This window comes from Peromyscus leucopus, chromosome 12 (genome assembly GCF_004664715.2).
Source record: "Peromyscus leucopus breed LL Stock chromosome 12, UCI_PerLeu_2.1, whole genome shotgun sequence".
NCBI classification, from domain to species: Eukaryota; Metazoa; Chordata; class Mammalia; order Rodentia; family Cricetidae; genus Peromyscus; species Peromyscus leucopus.
The window spans coordinates 77,161,765-77,175,367 of NC_051073.1; the positions used below are offsets into that span (position 1 = coordinate 77,161,765).

At 47.4% G+C, this 13,603-nt stretch overlaps 1 protein-coding gene across 7 annotated transcripts in view; it reads left to right on the forward strand.

Moving 5' to 3' along the window:
* The window catches only part of Abcc5 (ATP binding cassette subfamily C member 5), a 97,236-nt gene that overhangs the window by 32,769 nt on the left and 50,864 nt on the right, over positions 1-13,603 (forward strand). For 5 of the 7 annotated variants that reach the window (XM_037209892.1, XM_028857571.2, XM_037209893.1 and 2 more), the window contains 6 exons: positions 92-265; positions 1,195-1,342; positions 3,090-3,238; positions 4,028-4,135; positions 7,560-7,916; positions 11,512-11,583. In XM_037209892.1, the coding sequence (XP_037065787.1) occupies positions 92-265; positions 1,195-1,342; positions 3,090-3,238; positions 4,028-4,135; positions 7,560-7,916; positions 11,512-11,583 (1,008 nt within the window). Of the gene's footprint in view, positions 1-91; positions 266-1,194; positions 1,343-3,089; positions 3,239-4,027; positions 4,136-4,550; positions 4,623-7,444; positions 7,917-11,511; positions 11,584-13,603 lie in introns of those variants that run through there. The other 2 variants (XM_037209895.1, XM_037209896.1) reach the window with 2 other exon arrangements.

Here is a 13,603-nt window from a genome sequence, read left to right on the forward strand (position 1 = left end):
TTTCCTTGGTCCCCGCTCTGCCCTTGACCTTTCTCCTGGATACAGTGACCTGTGTCCTACAGGGTCCCTCACTGTTGGTCATCTCTTCCAGCTCATCAATATCTGCTCCAATGATGGGCAGAGGATGTTTGAGGCAGCCGCTGTGGGCAGCTTGCTGGCCGGAGGACCTGTTGTTGCCGTCTTGGGCATGATTTATAATGTAATCATTCTAGGACCAACAGCCTTCCTGGGATCGGCTGTTTTTATCCTCTTTTACCCGGCGATGGTGAGTGAGCCTCTCAGCTGGGACTTGGTCGCTTCCTCATAGGGGACAAAGTACTTGTACCGAGTTGCAGAAAGCACATCCTCCGGGACTTTTCTCAGAGAAGGCACCATGTGGGAGAAGTCCCGTGCTCGATAGTGCTCAGTTCCTCTAGGCAGGATTTTGGCTGGAGAGGAAATAGGTGTCATTTACACAAAAGGCAGGCGTTGTGTGCAAGCAGAGAGAGTTTAGGTGAAGCAGAAGGTTCCAGGTGAACCTGGCCTGTTCTTCGAATCTTAGATGATCTTTTAATAAAAAAAACCCAGAGCTGGATATCAGGGGGAAAGCTGAAAGATCAGAGAAGCAGAGCAGCTGGCCACTAGTTCTTACCTCTATGACATCCTCAGCCTGAAGACAATGAGTTCCTGTTTCCTCACGCCTTATATACCTTTCTCTGCCCTGCCATATTTCTTCCTGGGATTAAAGGCGTGTGTGTTTCCCAAGCAAAGGCATGAGATCTCAAGTGTTAGGATTAAAAATGTGTACCACTATGTCTAATCTAGTGGCTGGCTCTGCCCTCTGGTCCTCAGGCAAGTTTATTAGGATACACAATATATCACCATACTGGCTCTAGGTAACACAGGAGCCATCAAATTGATTTACTCCGGTCCAGCTGATGCTGACGTGACTGTCCTGACTCCACCACCGTGGCACTCAGTATCTGTGAGATCAGATTGTTAATTGCCTTCATCGCCCTACAAGGAGATGAGAATTAAATATTTTGTAACCCAGGAAGTCCCTTTAATTAAAAAACAGCACAACTGTGTGAAATCTGGTCTTTCCCAGGAGCAGGATTATCTGCCAGTCAGCTTAGGCTGTGGTGAGGCAGAGCCAGCCTCTGCTTCAGGTGGGGCAGGTGCCGCCGGTTTGACAGATGCTGCTTTTCCTTCCAGATGTTTGTGTCACGGCTTACTGCGTATTTCAGGAGAAAGTGTGTAGCTGCCACAGACGACCGTGTCCAGAAGATGAACGAAGTTCTCACCTACATTAAATTTATTAAAATGTATGCCTGGGTCAAAGCATTTTCTCAGAGTGTTCAAAGTGAGTGTAAAGATCTCCCCGTGCATATAGTAGAGGGGTTTTGGATTCTGTGGGTCTGCTCATTCATGTACTTTGCTTCCTGAGCACATTAGAAACTAGACTTCTGATGTCTAGTATCTTCATGTAGAATCTTCTGTTTAAAGAGATCTTAGGGATGTGAGCCTGGGAAACTGATCTTTGCCCAAGCCGTCGTGGCCCAGCTAGGCACCAATCTAGCTGTGGTAATCCTTCTCTTACGCAGTTCTTGATGGTTGGCCTGGCTGAGAAGCTGATGCAGAGCCAGTGCCACGACGATTGCCCAGAGCCCTGCTCTTAAGGCTTCTCTGTTCTGTGGTCCATAGGTGCCAGAGTTGTGTGACCCCGAGGGGTGACCTGGGCTTCAAGATGCCTGGACTCTGTGCCTACCTCTGTTACTTACTAGGGGCTTGTTTTGTTAGCTTTTAAAACGATTGATACGGTTACAAGGTTCTTGGTGCCAGCTCCACTCACATGTTTAAGTCCAGGACAGGCATGGCATGTGAAGGATGTGCCCAGTACAAGCCTGTCGCGATAACTCACATGACACTGGCATTCAAACATGTCTGAACACGAGTGGGAGGGCTGGGCCTTAGAAAGGGTGGTATTTAAGAAGAAGAAGAAGCTTAAAGTCACCTCAGACTTAAAAAAAAAAAAGAATATATATAACTTTAATTTCAGTAAAAAAAAAAATGGGCTATTAATGGTCTTAATGACATAGTAACTGACTATAAGTGCTGTAACCAGTTAATAGCTTTTTGTTGTTGTTGTTTGTTTGAGACAAGGTTTCTCCATGTAGTTTTGGTGCCTGTCCTGGATCTCTCTCTGTAGACCAGGCTGGCCTCGAACTCACCGAGGTCCTCCTGGCTCTGCCTCCCAAGTGCTGGGATTAAAGGCGAGAGTTAATCCGGGCGGTGGTGGCGCATGCCTTTTATCCCAGCACTCGGGAGGCAGAGGCAGGCGGATCTCTGTGAGTTCGAGGCTAGCCTGGTCTCCAAAGTGAGTTCCAGGAGAGGCGGAAAGCTACACAGAGAAACCCTGTCTCGAAAAACATCAACAATAACAAAAGGCAGGTGTTACCGCCACCCAGCTCTAGTTAATAACATTTTAAGTAGAATAAAAAATAGCCTGTTGACACCAAGGCAGCTGGTTTGGTTTCACTGATTAAACTTCCAGGAGCTTTTCTGGACTCTGATTTTGTAAGGTTGTTAAGCATCCCAGAGCAAATAGTAAGTAGTAACCAGGTAAGCCAAGAAAACTGCCGGTTGTAGATACAAGTCAAGAGTTTGTTTCATGGAGACCCAGTAGGCTGAGATGACCAGAGGGCAGTGGACCAGTGTGCTAATGGAGCTGCTTTCCTTTAGACCCCTTCTGTGACTCAGTCCCTTCACCCCTCAGCTGTAGTGACGGAATGTACAGTCCAGGGCTGGGGCTATGAGGGGCTCACCTCACACATGTGGCCCTCGGTGAACCTACAGAGCCGACAAAAGAAGAATTATTTTTTCATCATAGGTATTAGAGGGTCACTTAAAAAGCTGCGTGTATCCTAGCATCATGGCCCTTGGGGGGCTGGGGAAGAAAGTCTTCATTTCAGGACAGCCTAGGCTACATAGCAAGACCCTGTCTTTAAAAAAAAAAATTGTAGTTGAAACCTGACTCTTGTTTGCTGGTGGAATAACAATACCCCCAGGTGTGTTTTGACTGGCTTTGAAGGTGGATTGCTTTTCCGTAGGAATCCGAGAGGAGGAGCGTCGGATATTGGAAAAAGCAGGGTACTTTCAGAGCATCACTGTTGGAGTGGCCCCCATTGTGGTGGTGATTGCCAGCGTGGTGACATTCTCTGTCCACATGAGCCTGGGCTTCCACCTGACAGCGGCGCAGGTGAGGAGACATGTGGCCGGGTCTTCTGCTCCTCTTGCTACTTCAGTTGGGACTGCTACCAAGAATTACGCATTTTTCTTCATTCATGTCTTTAAGTTGAGAAGTGGAAGAATAAGGAGCTACCCCTTATACAGAAATAATTTGGCTTATTTTCAGTTAGCCTGGGTTTGGGTTCAATTTTGGAACTACAGAAGAACCTGTATTTCATGTTTATTAAGAATTTTAGGTGGAAGTCTCATTGAAAGCAGAACGGAAACCCTAACCTTAAAATAAAAATGTGGGCTGGAGAAAAGGCTTAGAGGTTAAGAGCATGTACAGAGGTCTTTTGCAGAGGACTGGAGTTCAGTTCCCAGCACCCACAATGGACTGTTTACAGCCCTCTGTGACTCCAGTTCCAGGAGCTCTGACACCTCTGGGCTCTGAAGACCCTGTTCATGTGCACAGAGTCATGCACATATACACATAATTAAAAAATAGAACTTTAAAATATGCAGTTGAGGCTGAGTAGACGGTTCAGTGGGTATAGGCACTTGCCACCAAGCCTGATGACCTGAGTCCAGTCCCTGGAACCCCATGGGGAAGGAGAGAACTGACTCCTGTAAGCTGTCCTCTGACCTCCACACACTCCACACGTGAATGCATCCACACAGAACACAAATTACCTTAGTGTAACCGATTGCACTAACGTTTGACAGTTCCAGCCTTCCTGCCTCCCGGAAGGAGACTGACGCCACCTTGTCTAGTGTCCAACCTCACGAGGCTCGCTCTCACCTCTTTTTGTATTTTAAGGCCTTCACAGTGGTGACTGTCTTCAATTCCATGACTTTTGCTTTAAAAGTCACACCATTCTCTGTGAAGTCCCTCTCTGAAGCGTCAGTTGCTGTTGACAGATTTAAGGTAAGTGGCTCCCGTCCCTCTCCCATATCAGGAGCTATCCTCGGCACAGTTCACTGCGTCCTGTATTCCAGGAGTCCACATAGGCCAGCTGCACTTAACCCTGGTTTGCCTTAGGAGCTGGTAGAGACAACTGAATTAAGGGATAAGAGTAATGCTCTTTAAAATTAATGTGAGTTTTTCTCTCTCCTGATTGGCCTGGTTCTGGGCGGTTCTCCCTTTCCAGAGGGAACCCTTCTGCCAGGTCCAACATGGATATATATCGTCATTTACTCAGCCTTTAAGTGGCTTAAACGTCGACCAGCACAGCCAGGTGGCTGTCCGGTCCCCCCCACCCCTTCCTCCTTCCTGCTGCCACTTTGATTGGTTGCTATGCTGAGTCCTTTTGATATTTCTTTTTCCTACCCAGTGATTGCCACTACATGAGGGCAGGGAATGCAGTGACATGGAGATAGTCATAAAACTAGATCATGTTGAGAAGTACAGTTAAGTAAGTATCAGCTCTTTTCCTTGCGTGGTTAGTTGATCAGACCTTTTTGTGTTCTTTGTAACTTCCAAATAATGCAACTGTGTAACACCAGAGAATAATGCAACCGTGTAACACCAGAGAATAATGCAACTGTGTAACACCAGAGAATAAAGCAACCTCTTAACCTAAGAGGGAGGGCGGAGGGAAGTAGGTATCGATTTGAAAATGGTTAATACTTAACTCCTAAAAAAGGAGAAGCACTGTGTGGCTGGAATTCACTGACAGGACCTCACTCCTGATGATCTTCCTTGGCTAGTGAGGTGAGTCCCGGAGCATGGAACTCCGGGACTTGAAGAACTGGCTGTCACTACCATAAGAGGCTCAGGGAAAACAGTGGGCGTGCCTATAAAGGGTGGAGAGTAGTCTGTTGCAATTCATTTCAGCTGCTTCCTCCTGCAGTTCATCAGGTGACTTGCATTCGGTCAAGAAAACTGTTCCTCTCAAGTGTCCCCCTTTCTCTGTATTCCTCCTCCCTCTGGGTGCTCCAGACAAGAGCCAGGGTCATGTAAGATTGATCTCATGACAGTCAGGCTTTGATCCACTGAGGCCACAATGTCCAGTCAGGGAAGAAGGTGAATATTCTGACCATTTGTTTCTGTATCCCTGGTAGTGGATGGATTTTGTTGAGTTCTGGATAAAAAAATAAGGACAAAAAGTAGTTTCGTGCCCCTTTTGTTTTTGAAGTTTCTACTCTTAAGTGAGAGCATATCTTCTCAGGTGGCGTAGGCATGTTTGTACTGGAAAAGGGTTTTTTTTGTGTGTGTAACAGTGTGTTGTCCCGTAGCCGGCAGCTCTGTGAGCACCACCCCACTGCGACACCTTATGACGAGTCTTCTGATGAGCCCAGTGAGCGGGGTTTCCTCCTTGGTTTGTAGAGAGCTTTGTTTTGAGACAGGCTGGCCGCTCACTCACGGCACTCCAGCCTCAGCCTCCCAGGTGTTGAGGTGACTGGTGTACCCCTCACTGGGGGGCTAGGCAGCGGCGTCGGTGGTCAGCACCCTCGTGGAGAGTGAGGTTGGTAGTGTCTGTGCTCTGAGACTGCTGTGTACACGTCAGCTGGTCCGCTTTCAGGTGTCGAGGGCCTTGTCTGACTCAGCACGTCAGGGCTGTGGGAAGCGGGATGGAAGGGCAGGGAAGGCCGTGCACACGAACAGGCACCAGCATCTCTCTCAGTCGTTTATAGAGGCCTGTCTTCATCCCTGGCTCTTCAGGGAAGGAAATGGTGGACATTCCATCCACATGTGGTTTTGCTCTGTGAAGGTGTCTGAATAGTTGATGTCATTGGCAGCCCAGTTTCTAGGAGGGCTCTGGATATGTGAATTCCACAGCTGTTCACAGACAGGGGCGTCCCCTGAGCTCTGGCCACAGTGAAGGTTCTCTGGGAAATGTGGAAAGTTGGCAGTTGGGATGGTTAGGACACATGGAGGTTCACGGGAAGAGGCTGTGATCCCAGCTCTCCAAGGTGGTGGCAGGAGGGTCAGGCTCCGGGTCATCCTCGGGTGCTTAGGGAGCTTGAGGCCAGCTTGGGCTACGTGAGACCCTTCCTTTTTTTTTTTTTTTTTTTAAAGGTTTATTTATTTTTAATTACTTTATTTTTAGATTATAATTACATGATTTCCCACATCCCTTCCCTTCTTCCAAACCCTCACATATATCTTTTGTTGCTCACTTTCAAATCTATGGCCTGTTCTTTTCATTAATTGTTGTCATGTACATATATGTATATCTGTATGTATGTGTATGCATATATATGTTGCTATATACATAAATACAACCTGCTCAGCCTGTATAATGTTACTTGTGTGTGTTTTCAGAGCTGACCATTTGGTATTGGATAACCAGCTGGGATGCTCTTTCCTGGGGCAGACTTTTACTCAGCTCTCAGAATTCTTAGTTGCCTGTAGTTCTTTGTGTAGGGCCGGGGCCTCCTGGGCTCCACAACCCCTATCCATGTGAGCCTGTCTAATGCTGTCCTCGCTCAGTTCAGTGGGACCCTTGCTTCACCCTTCTCTGTAAAGGCAGATACTGGGATCAGGAGAAAGGGGAAAATTACATATTCCATTTCATAGTGCTTATAAACTTTAAGTTGGGGTTTTAGTGACTAAGCAGAGTCCTCATCCTGCAGGCCATCTTCTCTCTAAAGATCTTCTAATGTTTTAAATTAATTTTTAAAAACCATTTTGAAAATCCCTCTGTGATGACGCTCTGTAACAATTCCCGGTTTAAGAGGGGTCCAAGTATAACTAAAGTCAGAATTTCAGATCTAGCTTCAGACATGCTTCCTTGTTAATGTTCCGTTTCCTTCCCTTTGAAATAACTTAGTAGGGGCAGCAAGAAAAGTCCTCTTCTCCTCCCACAGAGCGGTTCTCAGGGAGGTGCCCTCTCTTCCGCGCAGGCCCTTAGCCTAGGTCTTCTTGTCTAAGCCTAGAAGTTAAGCCGGTGCCAGTCTCAGTTCAGACTCTCTCCGTGCCAGGCCATGGGTGAGGGCAGGATGCAGGCATGAGCTCCACACAAGTCGTCTGGAAGGACACTGGTGTTTAAAGGGTCAGCGTACCCCCTTGGGTTTCCTAGCCGTTATTCAGGAACCTACGAGGGATTGTATGAGGGACTCCCTATCCCCATCAGTTATTAAATGTCCTTTGGTCCACACGAGGCTAGCAGAGAAAGCAGGGGTACCTCAGCGTGTGACTTAGCTTAGAGGGTTGGGTGAGTGGACGAGGCCCTGAGACCCCTTGTCAGTCCTGAGGTGAGGCTACACTAATGAGCTACCTTTTGCTCTTCAGCTTCCTTCCACTGTGTAGCCTGATGTGTTTTGCTACGTGAGTGTGCGCCATAAGCTTGTCTCCCTGGTCCTGATCCAGTGTCTCATCTTTGCACCTCTCTCACAACTCCTATCAGAGTTTGTTTCTAATGGAAGAGGTTCACATGATAAAGAACAAACCGGCCAGTCCTCACATCAAGATAGAGATGAGAAATGCCACCTTGGCATGGGACTCCTCCCACTCCAGTATACAGAACTCGCCCGAGCTGACCCCCAAAATGAAAAAAGACAAGAGGGCTACCAGGGCCAAGAAAGAGAAGTCGAGGCAGCTGCAGCACACTGAGCACCAGGCGGTGCTGGCCGAGCAGAAAGGACACCTCCTTCTAGACAGTGACGAGCGGCCCAGTCCGGAAGAGGAAGAAGGCAAGCAAATCCACACAGGGAGCCCGCGCCTGCAGAGGACACTGTACAGCATTGACTTGGAGATCGAAGAGGTGAGCTACCTGTCCGTACCCACCCCCACTCTGCAGGACCCTCCCTGCCTGTGGGCCCCCGCCCCCCATCTCCTGCTTCGCCCCCCCCCCCCCGCAGGCTCCTCCCACTAAGCAGAGTACTCTGACTGTGAATGGGTTTGCATCAAGAGCAGATAATGAGCAACAGAATAGCTGATGGTCTCATGAGATACTCGCTTTGCTAACGAGGAGCTGTGCACTCAGGTAGATTTTCTGAGCCCCTGCTCTGTGCTGGCTGCTGGCTGCTGTGTGGGAGCTGTTCCCATTACAGCCACTGCGGTAGCCGTGGGTTCCTGGGACCACCAGGTCGTACATCACAGAGAATTTGGCAAATAAGGGAGTTCTCAGTGTGGTCTTTTTTTTTAATTTTGCATGTTTGTTTGTGGGTGTGTATACGTGAGCACAGGAGCCAGTGGAGGCCAGAAGACAGTGCCAGTGTCCATGGAGCTAGAGTTACAGTGGTTGTGAGCCACGTGATGTGGGTGCCGAGGACTGGACTCGGGTCCTCTGGAAAAGCTGCAGATGCTCTTAACCACTGAGCCACATCTCCAGCCCCTCCCTGTTGCTCTTGACAACTCTATTGTGATTTTTTTTTAACTATAAGTGAAGGATAAAGTATATAGTAAAGCTCAGCTAGTACAGACCTGGACTCTCGGAGTATGACTGGAACATTGATTTCCGGTTGAGGGCTTAATGAAGATTAATCAGACTGTGACCGCAAACTAGCCCCATGTGTAGAGGACTCTATCATGGAGGTGGGGGGGGGCGATGGACGTTCATACATTCATTCAATAGCCTTTTTCTTTTAAGTGCCAACTTTACAAAGCTAAGTACTGTTGAGGGATTGAGAATGCAGCAGGAAAAGCTGCAGTCACAGCTCTCTCTCTGGAGTTTACATTCCAGTGGACAGATCAAGCCAGCACCTGAGGAGGCTGTGATAAGGACTGCAAAGGACGGGAGAGGGGCAGGCACAGGGACGGTTGTGCTTGCGTTTCCAACAGCTTTCCTAAGGAGGGACCCTGAAGGATGCTTTAGCTGGGCATGGCACTACATGCCAGTAGTCCCAGCTTGGGACGCTGGGGTGGAATCACTATGCGTTGAGACCAGCCTGACACATGGTGATACCCTGTGTAAGAAGGTGATGGAAGTGGGCATAGCAGAAGCATGGAGGCCCCCCATCTGGAGTGTGCTGGCTGCTGGAGCAGGAGGAGTCTGGGAGATCATAGCAGGCATGAAGATGGAGAGCCGTAGGGCTGGAGCCTCCCATGACACGCTGACTTCTCCCTCAGAGCGTGACGGGAAGGTGGCGGAGGATTCGCAAGAGTGGCTGTGACTTACACACGCCCTGCTGGGTTCAGAAGGGTGTGCAAAGAGACAAGGAGGGGAACGGGGAGAGCCCTAAGGGGCTGCTCCTCTAGTGCAGGAGAAAGGTGCGAGGGTCTCCAGCAAAGGTGGAGACCTGCTGGTGAGAAATGCTGGAAGGAGGCCCTGATGCAGCGGATAGCATCATCGGCCGAGGCTGGAGGCGTCTCGGGCAGGGCCAGAGGTGGACTAAGGAGACGGCAGAACACTCCCTGCCCTTAACAGGCATGAGCAAGACAGTCCTTGGTGGTCACCTGACACTGTCAGTGTAGTTTATCCCTTACAGGTCATTGTCGGTGTCTGTTTCACTCTTAGAGCAAGCTTCTTATTTGATAAGTGTTCCTGATTGCTGGGGCAGTTCCACTGGGTCACCGGTCAGCTCTTTTAGATAATGACTTCTCATACTCATCTGAAATTTACTCTTCCGTTTTGTAATGTAATACTCGAGTCAGTGAGTCACCAACCTTCCTCCAGTGCTTAGAGCCCAACGAGGGACACAGAGACACAGTGTTGCTTTGGAACACTGGGACACACATTAGCAGTGTGGGTAGAGTTGACATTCTAGTCACATACCCCTCTCTCCTTCTCTTGGGGACTTGATCACCATCACACAGGACTGCCACCCAAGGAGCTCTCATTAAAAGTCAACTATTACTGGGCAGTGGTGGTGCATGCTTTAATCCCACACTCCAGAGGCAGAGGCAGGCAGATCTCTGTGAGTTTGAAGCCAGCCTGGGCTACAGAACAGAATGGCAAGGTCTATAGAGATGGGCTCAGTGGTCCAGAGCACCAGCTGCTCTTTCAGAGGACCTGGGTTCAATGCCCAGCAACCACAGGTGGCTCACAACTGACTGTATGTAATTCCAGTTCCAGGGGGACACCTCTTCTGGTGTCTGCAGACACCAGGCACACAAGTGGTTTATAGACATACATGAAGGCAAAACATACATTTAAAAATCAACTGTCTTTGAAAATTTATAACATTACTGATTGGGAACTTGTCATCTTACCTTTCTAAACAGTTGGCTCTCTATCTGTTGACTGCAAATCTATACATTCAAACCATCCACAGTTAGAAATATTTGGGAAACAATTGTATATACTGAGCACATGCAACTTTTTTCTCGTCACTATTTCTTAAACAATATATATCAATTGTTTCCATTGTATTATATATGTCATATGTAATCTGGAGATGATTCAAAGGTGCCAGGAGGGTGTGTGCAAGCCATATGCACATAGGCACACAAGGGGTATCTAGACATGCAGACCTTGGGCATCTATAGACTGGGGTCCCTTGGGGTCTTGACACTGGTTGTCTGAGGACACTAAAGGAAACTACTTAGAAACTCACAGGCTGGTTGGGAATTTAGCTCAGTGGTAGAGCGCTTGCCTAGCAAGCACAAGGCCCTGGGTTCAATCCTCAGCCCCCCCCCCCAAAAAAAAAGAAACTCACAGGCTTTGTTCTCTACTTTTATAGCATACATATTCCTCATGTTTTTAAAAATATTTTACAGACAAGCTTGATGTATAAAAATATTGTATTTTGAGCCAGGTGTGGTGGCTCATACCTTTAGTCCCAGCACTAAGGAGGCAGAGGCAGGTGAAGCTTTGAGTGTGAGGACAGCCTGGTCTACAGATTGAGTTCTAGGACAGCCAGAGCTACACAGAAACCCTGCCTTGAAAAAACAAAGCAAGGCTGGAGAGATGGCTCAGCAGTTAAGAGCACTGGCTGCTCTTCCAGAGGTCCTGAGTTCAATTCTCAGTAACCACATGGCGGCTCACAACCATCTATCATAGGATCAGATGCCCTCTGCCAGCAGGCAGAGCACTCATACATAAAAATATAAATAAAAAACTTAAAAAAAAAAAGAAAAAGCAAAGCAAAACAAATAAAACAATAAATCAAAACTATGTTTTAATGGGATATAATACATGTAGTTCTTTACTGAATATAAATTATGGAGAATAATTATAATAAAATAATTTTAAAGAGTCCTGTCTTGGGAAAACAACAATTAAAAAAAAAAAAAAACTTTGGTTACTTAAAGTTGGTGAAAGGCTAAGACTTTCTAAAGGTGACTGGTGTACCATGATGTGTGTGGCAGTTAATCTTCCCAAAGGCTTCGCTGTCCCAGGATTGACGGGCTGGTTGGCGGTTGTGGGACGAGTGGCTGGCAGTCTCTTGATGTCTCTCTCTCTGTGCTTTGTCCAGGGCAAACTGGTTGGAATCTGTGGCAGTGTGGGAAGTGGAAAAACTTCTCTCATTTCAGCCATCTTAGGCCAGGTAAGAGTTTTATTTCCTTGGTATTTTCTACTTCTTTCTCGGGCTCTGCTTGGCAGACATCTCAGGACAAAGAAACTCAACCACTGAAGAGTCAGTAGCAGTGGAAATAAAGAGATGGTGGTCTATGCTGTGCCCCTTAATTTAGCCACCTTTATCAGCCTCGTGTCTGGAAGGGTACAATAGATACCTGATGAGTGGCTAAGAGATGTGGCAGCTGGCATCCTTTGGTCCCTGTACCTTTTATTATTGCAGAAGTAGCTGTTGGGTGATGTGGGTGTGCTAGGGTTGAAGCAGCAAAGAGGAGAGATGACCAAACCCCGCCCACTGCAGCAGAGTGTGTAAGGGAGCTGCCAGGATTGGATTCAGAAGCCCACTCCCCCTTGACCCTCAGCCTGAACTCTGCCATTGTTACTCCTTCGGGGAGTTCGTGCCCAGAGAGAGGCTCAGTCATCTAGACACACAAGTACATCATGAGACAACCAGTGAAAAATGTAGAGGCCTTGCAGGTGCCCTGATCGCTGAGGGAGGGGGAAAGGGTGAGCCTAGGTTCTCTGAGTGTGTGCAACCCAATAATCAGAGAAAACCAGGTACCTGCGTGCCTTTAAAGAAGATTTAACCAGCTTACTTCGACGCAATGAGGATAGGCATGCAGTTGTTACTAGTACGTCCTGACAGGTGAGGTCTTCTGAAACAGTCATCTGTGTTGAAGACAGTGAGACCTCTATATTGGCGATAATTTCCTTGTCTTATGTGGTACCAGCCATCATATTGTGCTGTGGTCCTCCTAGAGCACGGAACTGTGTTCTGCTTTTTCTGGTCCTTAGGCCCAACTTTGGGTCTTAGTATAAAAAAGAAAAAGCCTCATAGGTGGTTTCTCATAATCAGCCAGATGTGAGGACCTGTGATGAGGCTGGGGCTCGTGGGAGTAGGAAAGGTCATTTTCAAAGAGCTACTTAACACTTGCAAGATGCTACGTTTTCAGGGGGGTGACTGGGCAGTGGATAAGCTTAAACCAAGTGGGTTTTTTTCTTTTGTGGATCAAATCTTGGCAGCCTGTCTGATATGTAGGCTGGTAATGCCGGTCAGCCCCTCTGCCTACCCTTTCTTTATAGTTTAACTCTTAGCTGACAGAGTTGCTGCGAGCATCCAGGAGAGCTAGATTTCCTAACATTTTTGTGCATAGCAGATTGCTTATCAGTTAGTAGACAGGTATGCCTGCATACACACACTACATGTGATGGTGTTCACCAGGAAAAGCTTATTGGTCAGACACTCCATGCACGGATTAATGAGACAGCTTCACAGCTTCAGCATCCTTAACTCAAAACAGAAGTCTACTGTTGGTATCAAAAGGAACCATGATAAAACTGCTGAATCCATTCATATCCAGCTGTGATAGAAAACACATCAAAGCCATGGCTCATCATGTAGCCTCTTCATGTTGGAGGGAAGATTCATAATCATTATTTGGATGTTCTTCACATCAGTTGATATCTAACCTGGAATTCTCTTTCCTCTCTGGCCCTCACTTCACAGAAGGAGCTGGTCTAGTCAACATCTTGGATGAATCATATAGATAAGTTGGCCACCTTCACCTTGAGGTGGACTCTAGCTGTAAATTTTTATGACACCCTCCCCAGGGAACTTCAAAAAAAGGCCTTCTTGCTTGTTGTATTAGTCAGGGTTCTCTAGAGGAACAGAACTGATAGAATGAATATGTATGTATATATATTCATAATATGTGTATGTGTGTGTGTACGTATGTATGTATTTATGAATATAAAAGAGATTTGTTAGAATGGCTTACAGGCTGTGTTCCTTCTGGCTAGTTCAACAATGGCTGTCTCCCAGTGGAAATAAGAATCTAGTTCTTCATTCCACCAGGCTGGATGTCTCAATGGTCTTCGTGTACATTGGAATCCTGAAGTGGGTTTTAATACCAGCAAAGTGATGCCTCAGCAGCAGGATGAGTAAACTTGCTAACAGTGAGGGCAAGCAGGCGAAATGCAAAAGTTTCCTT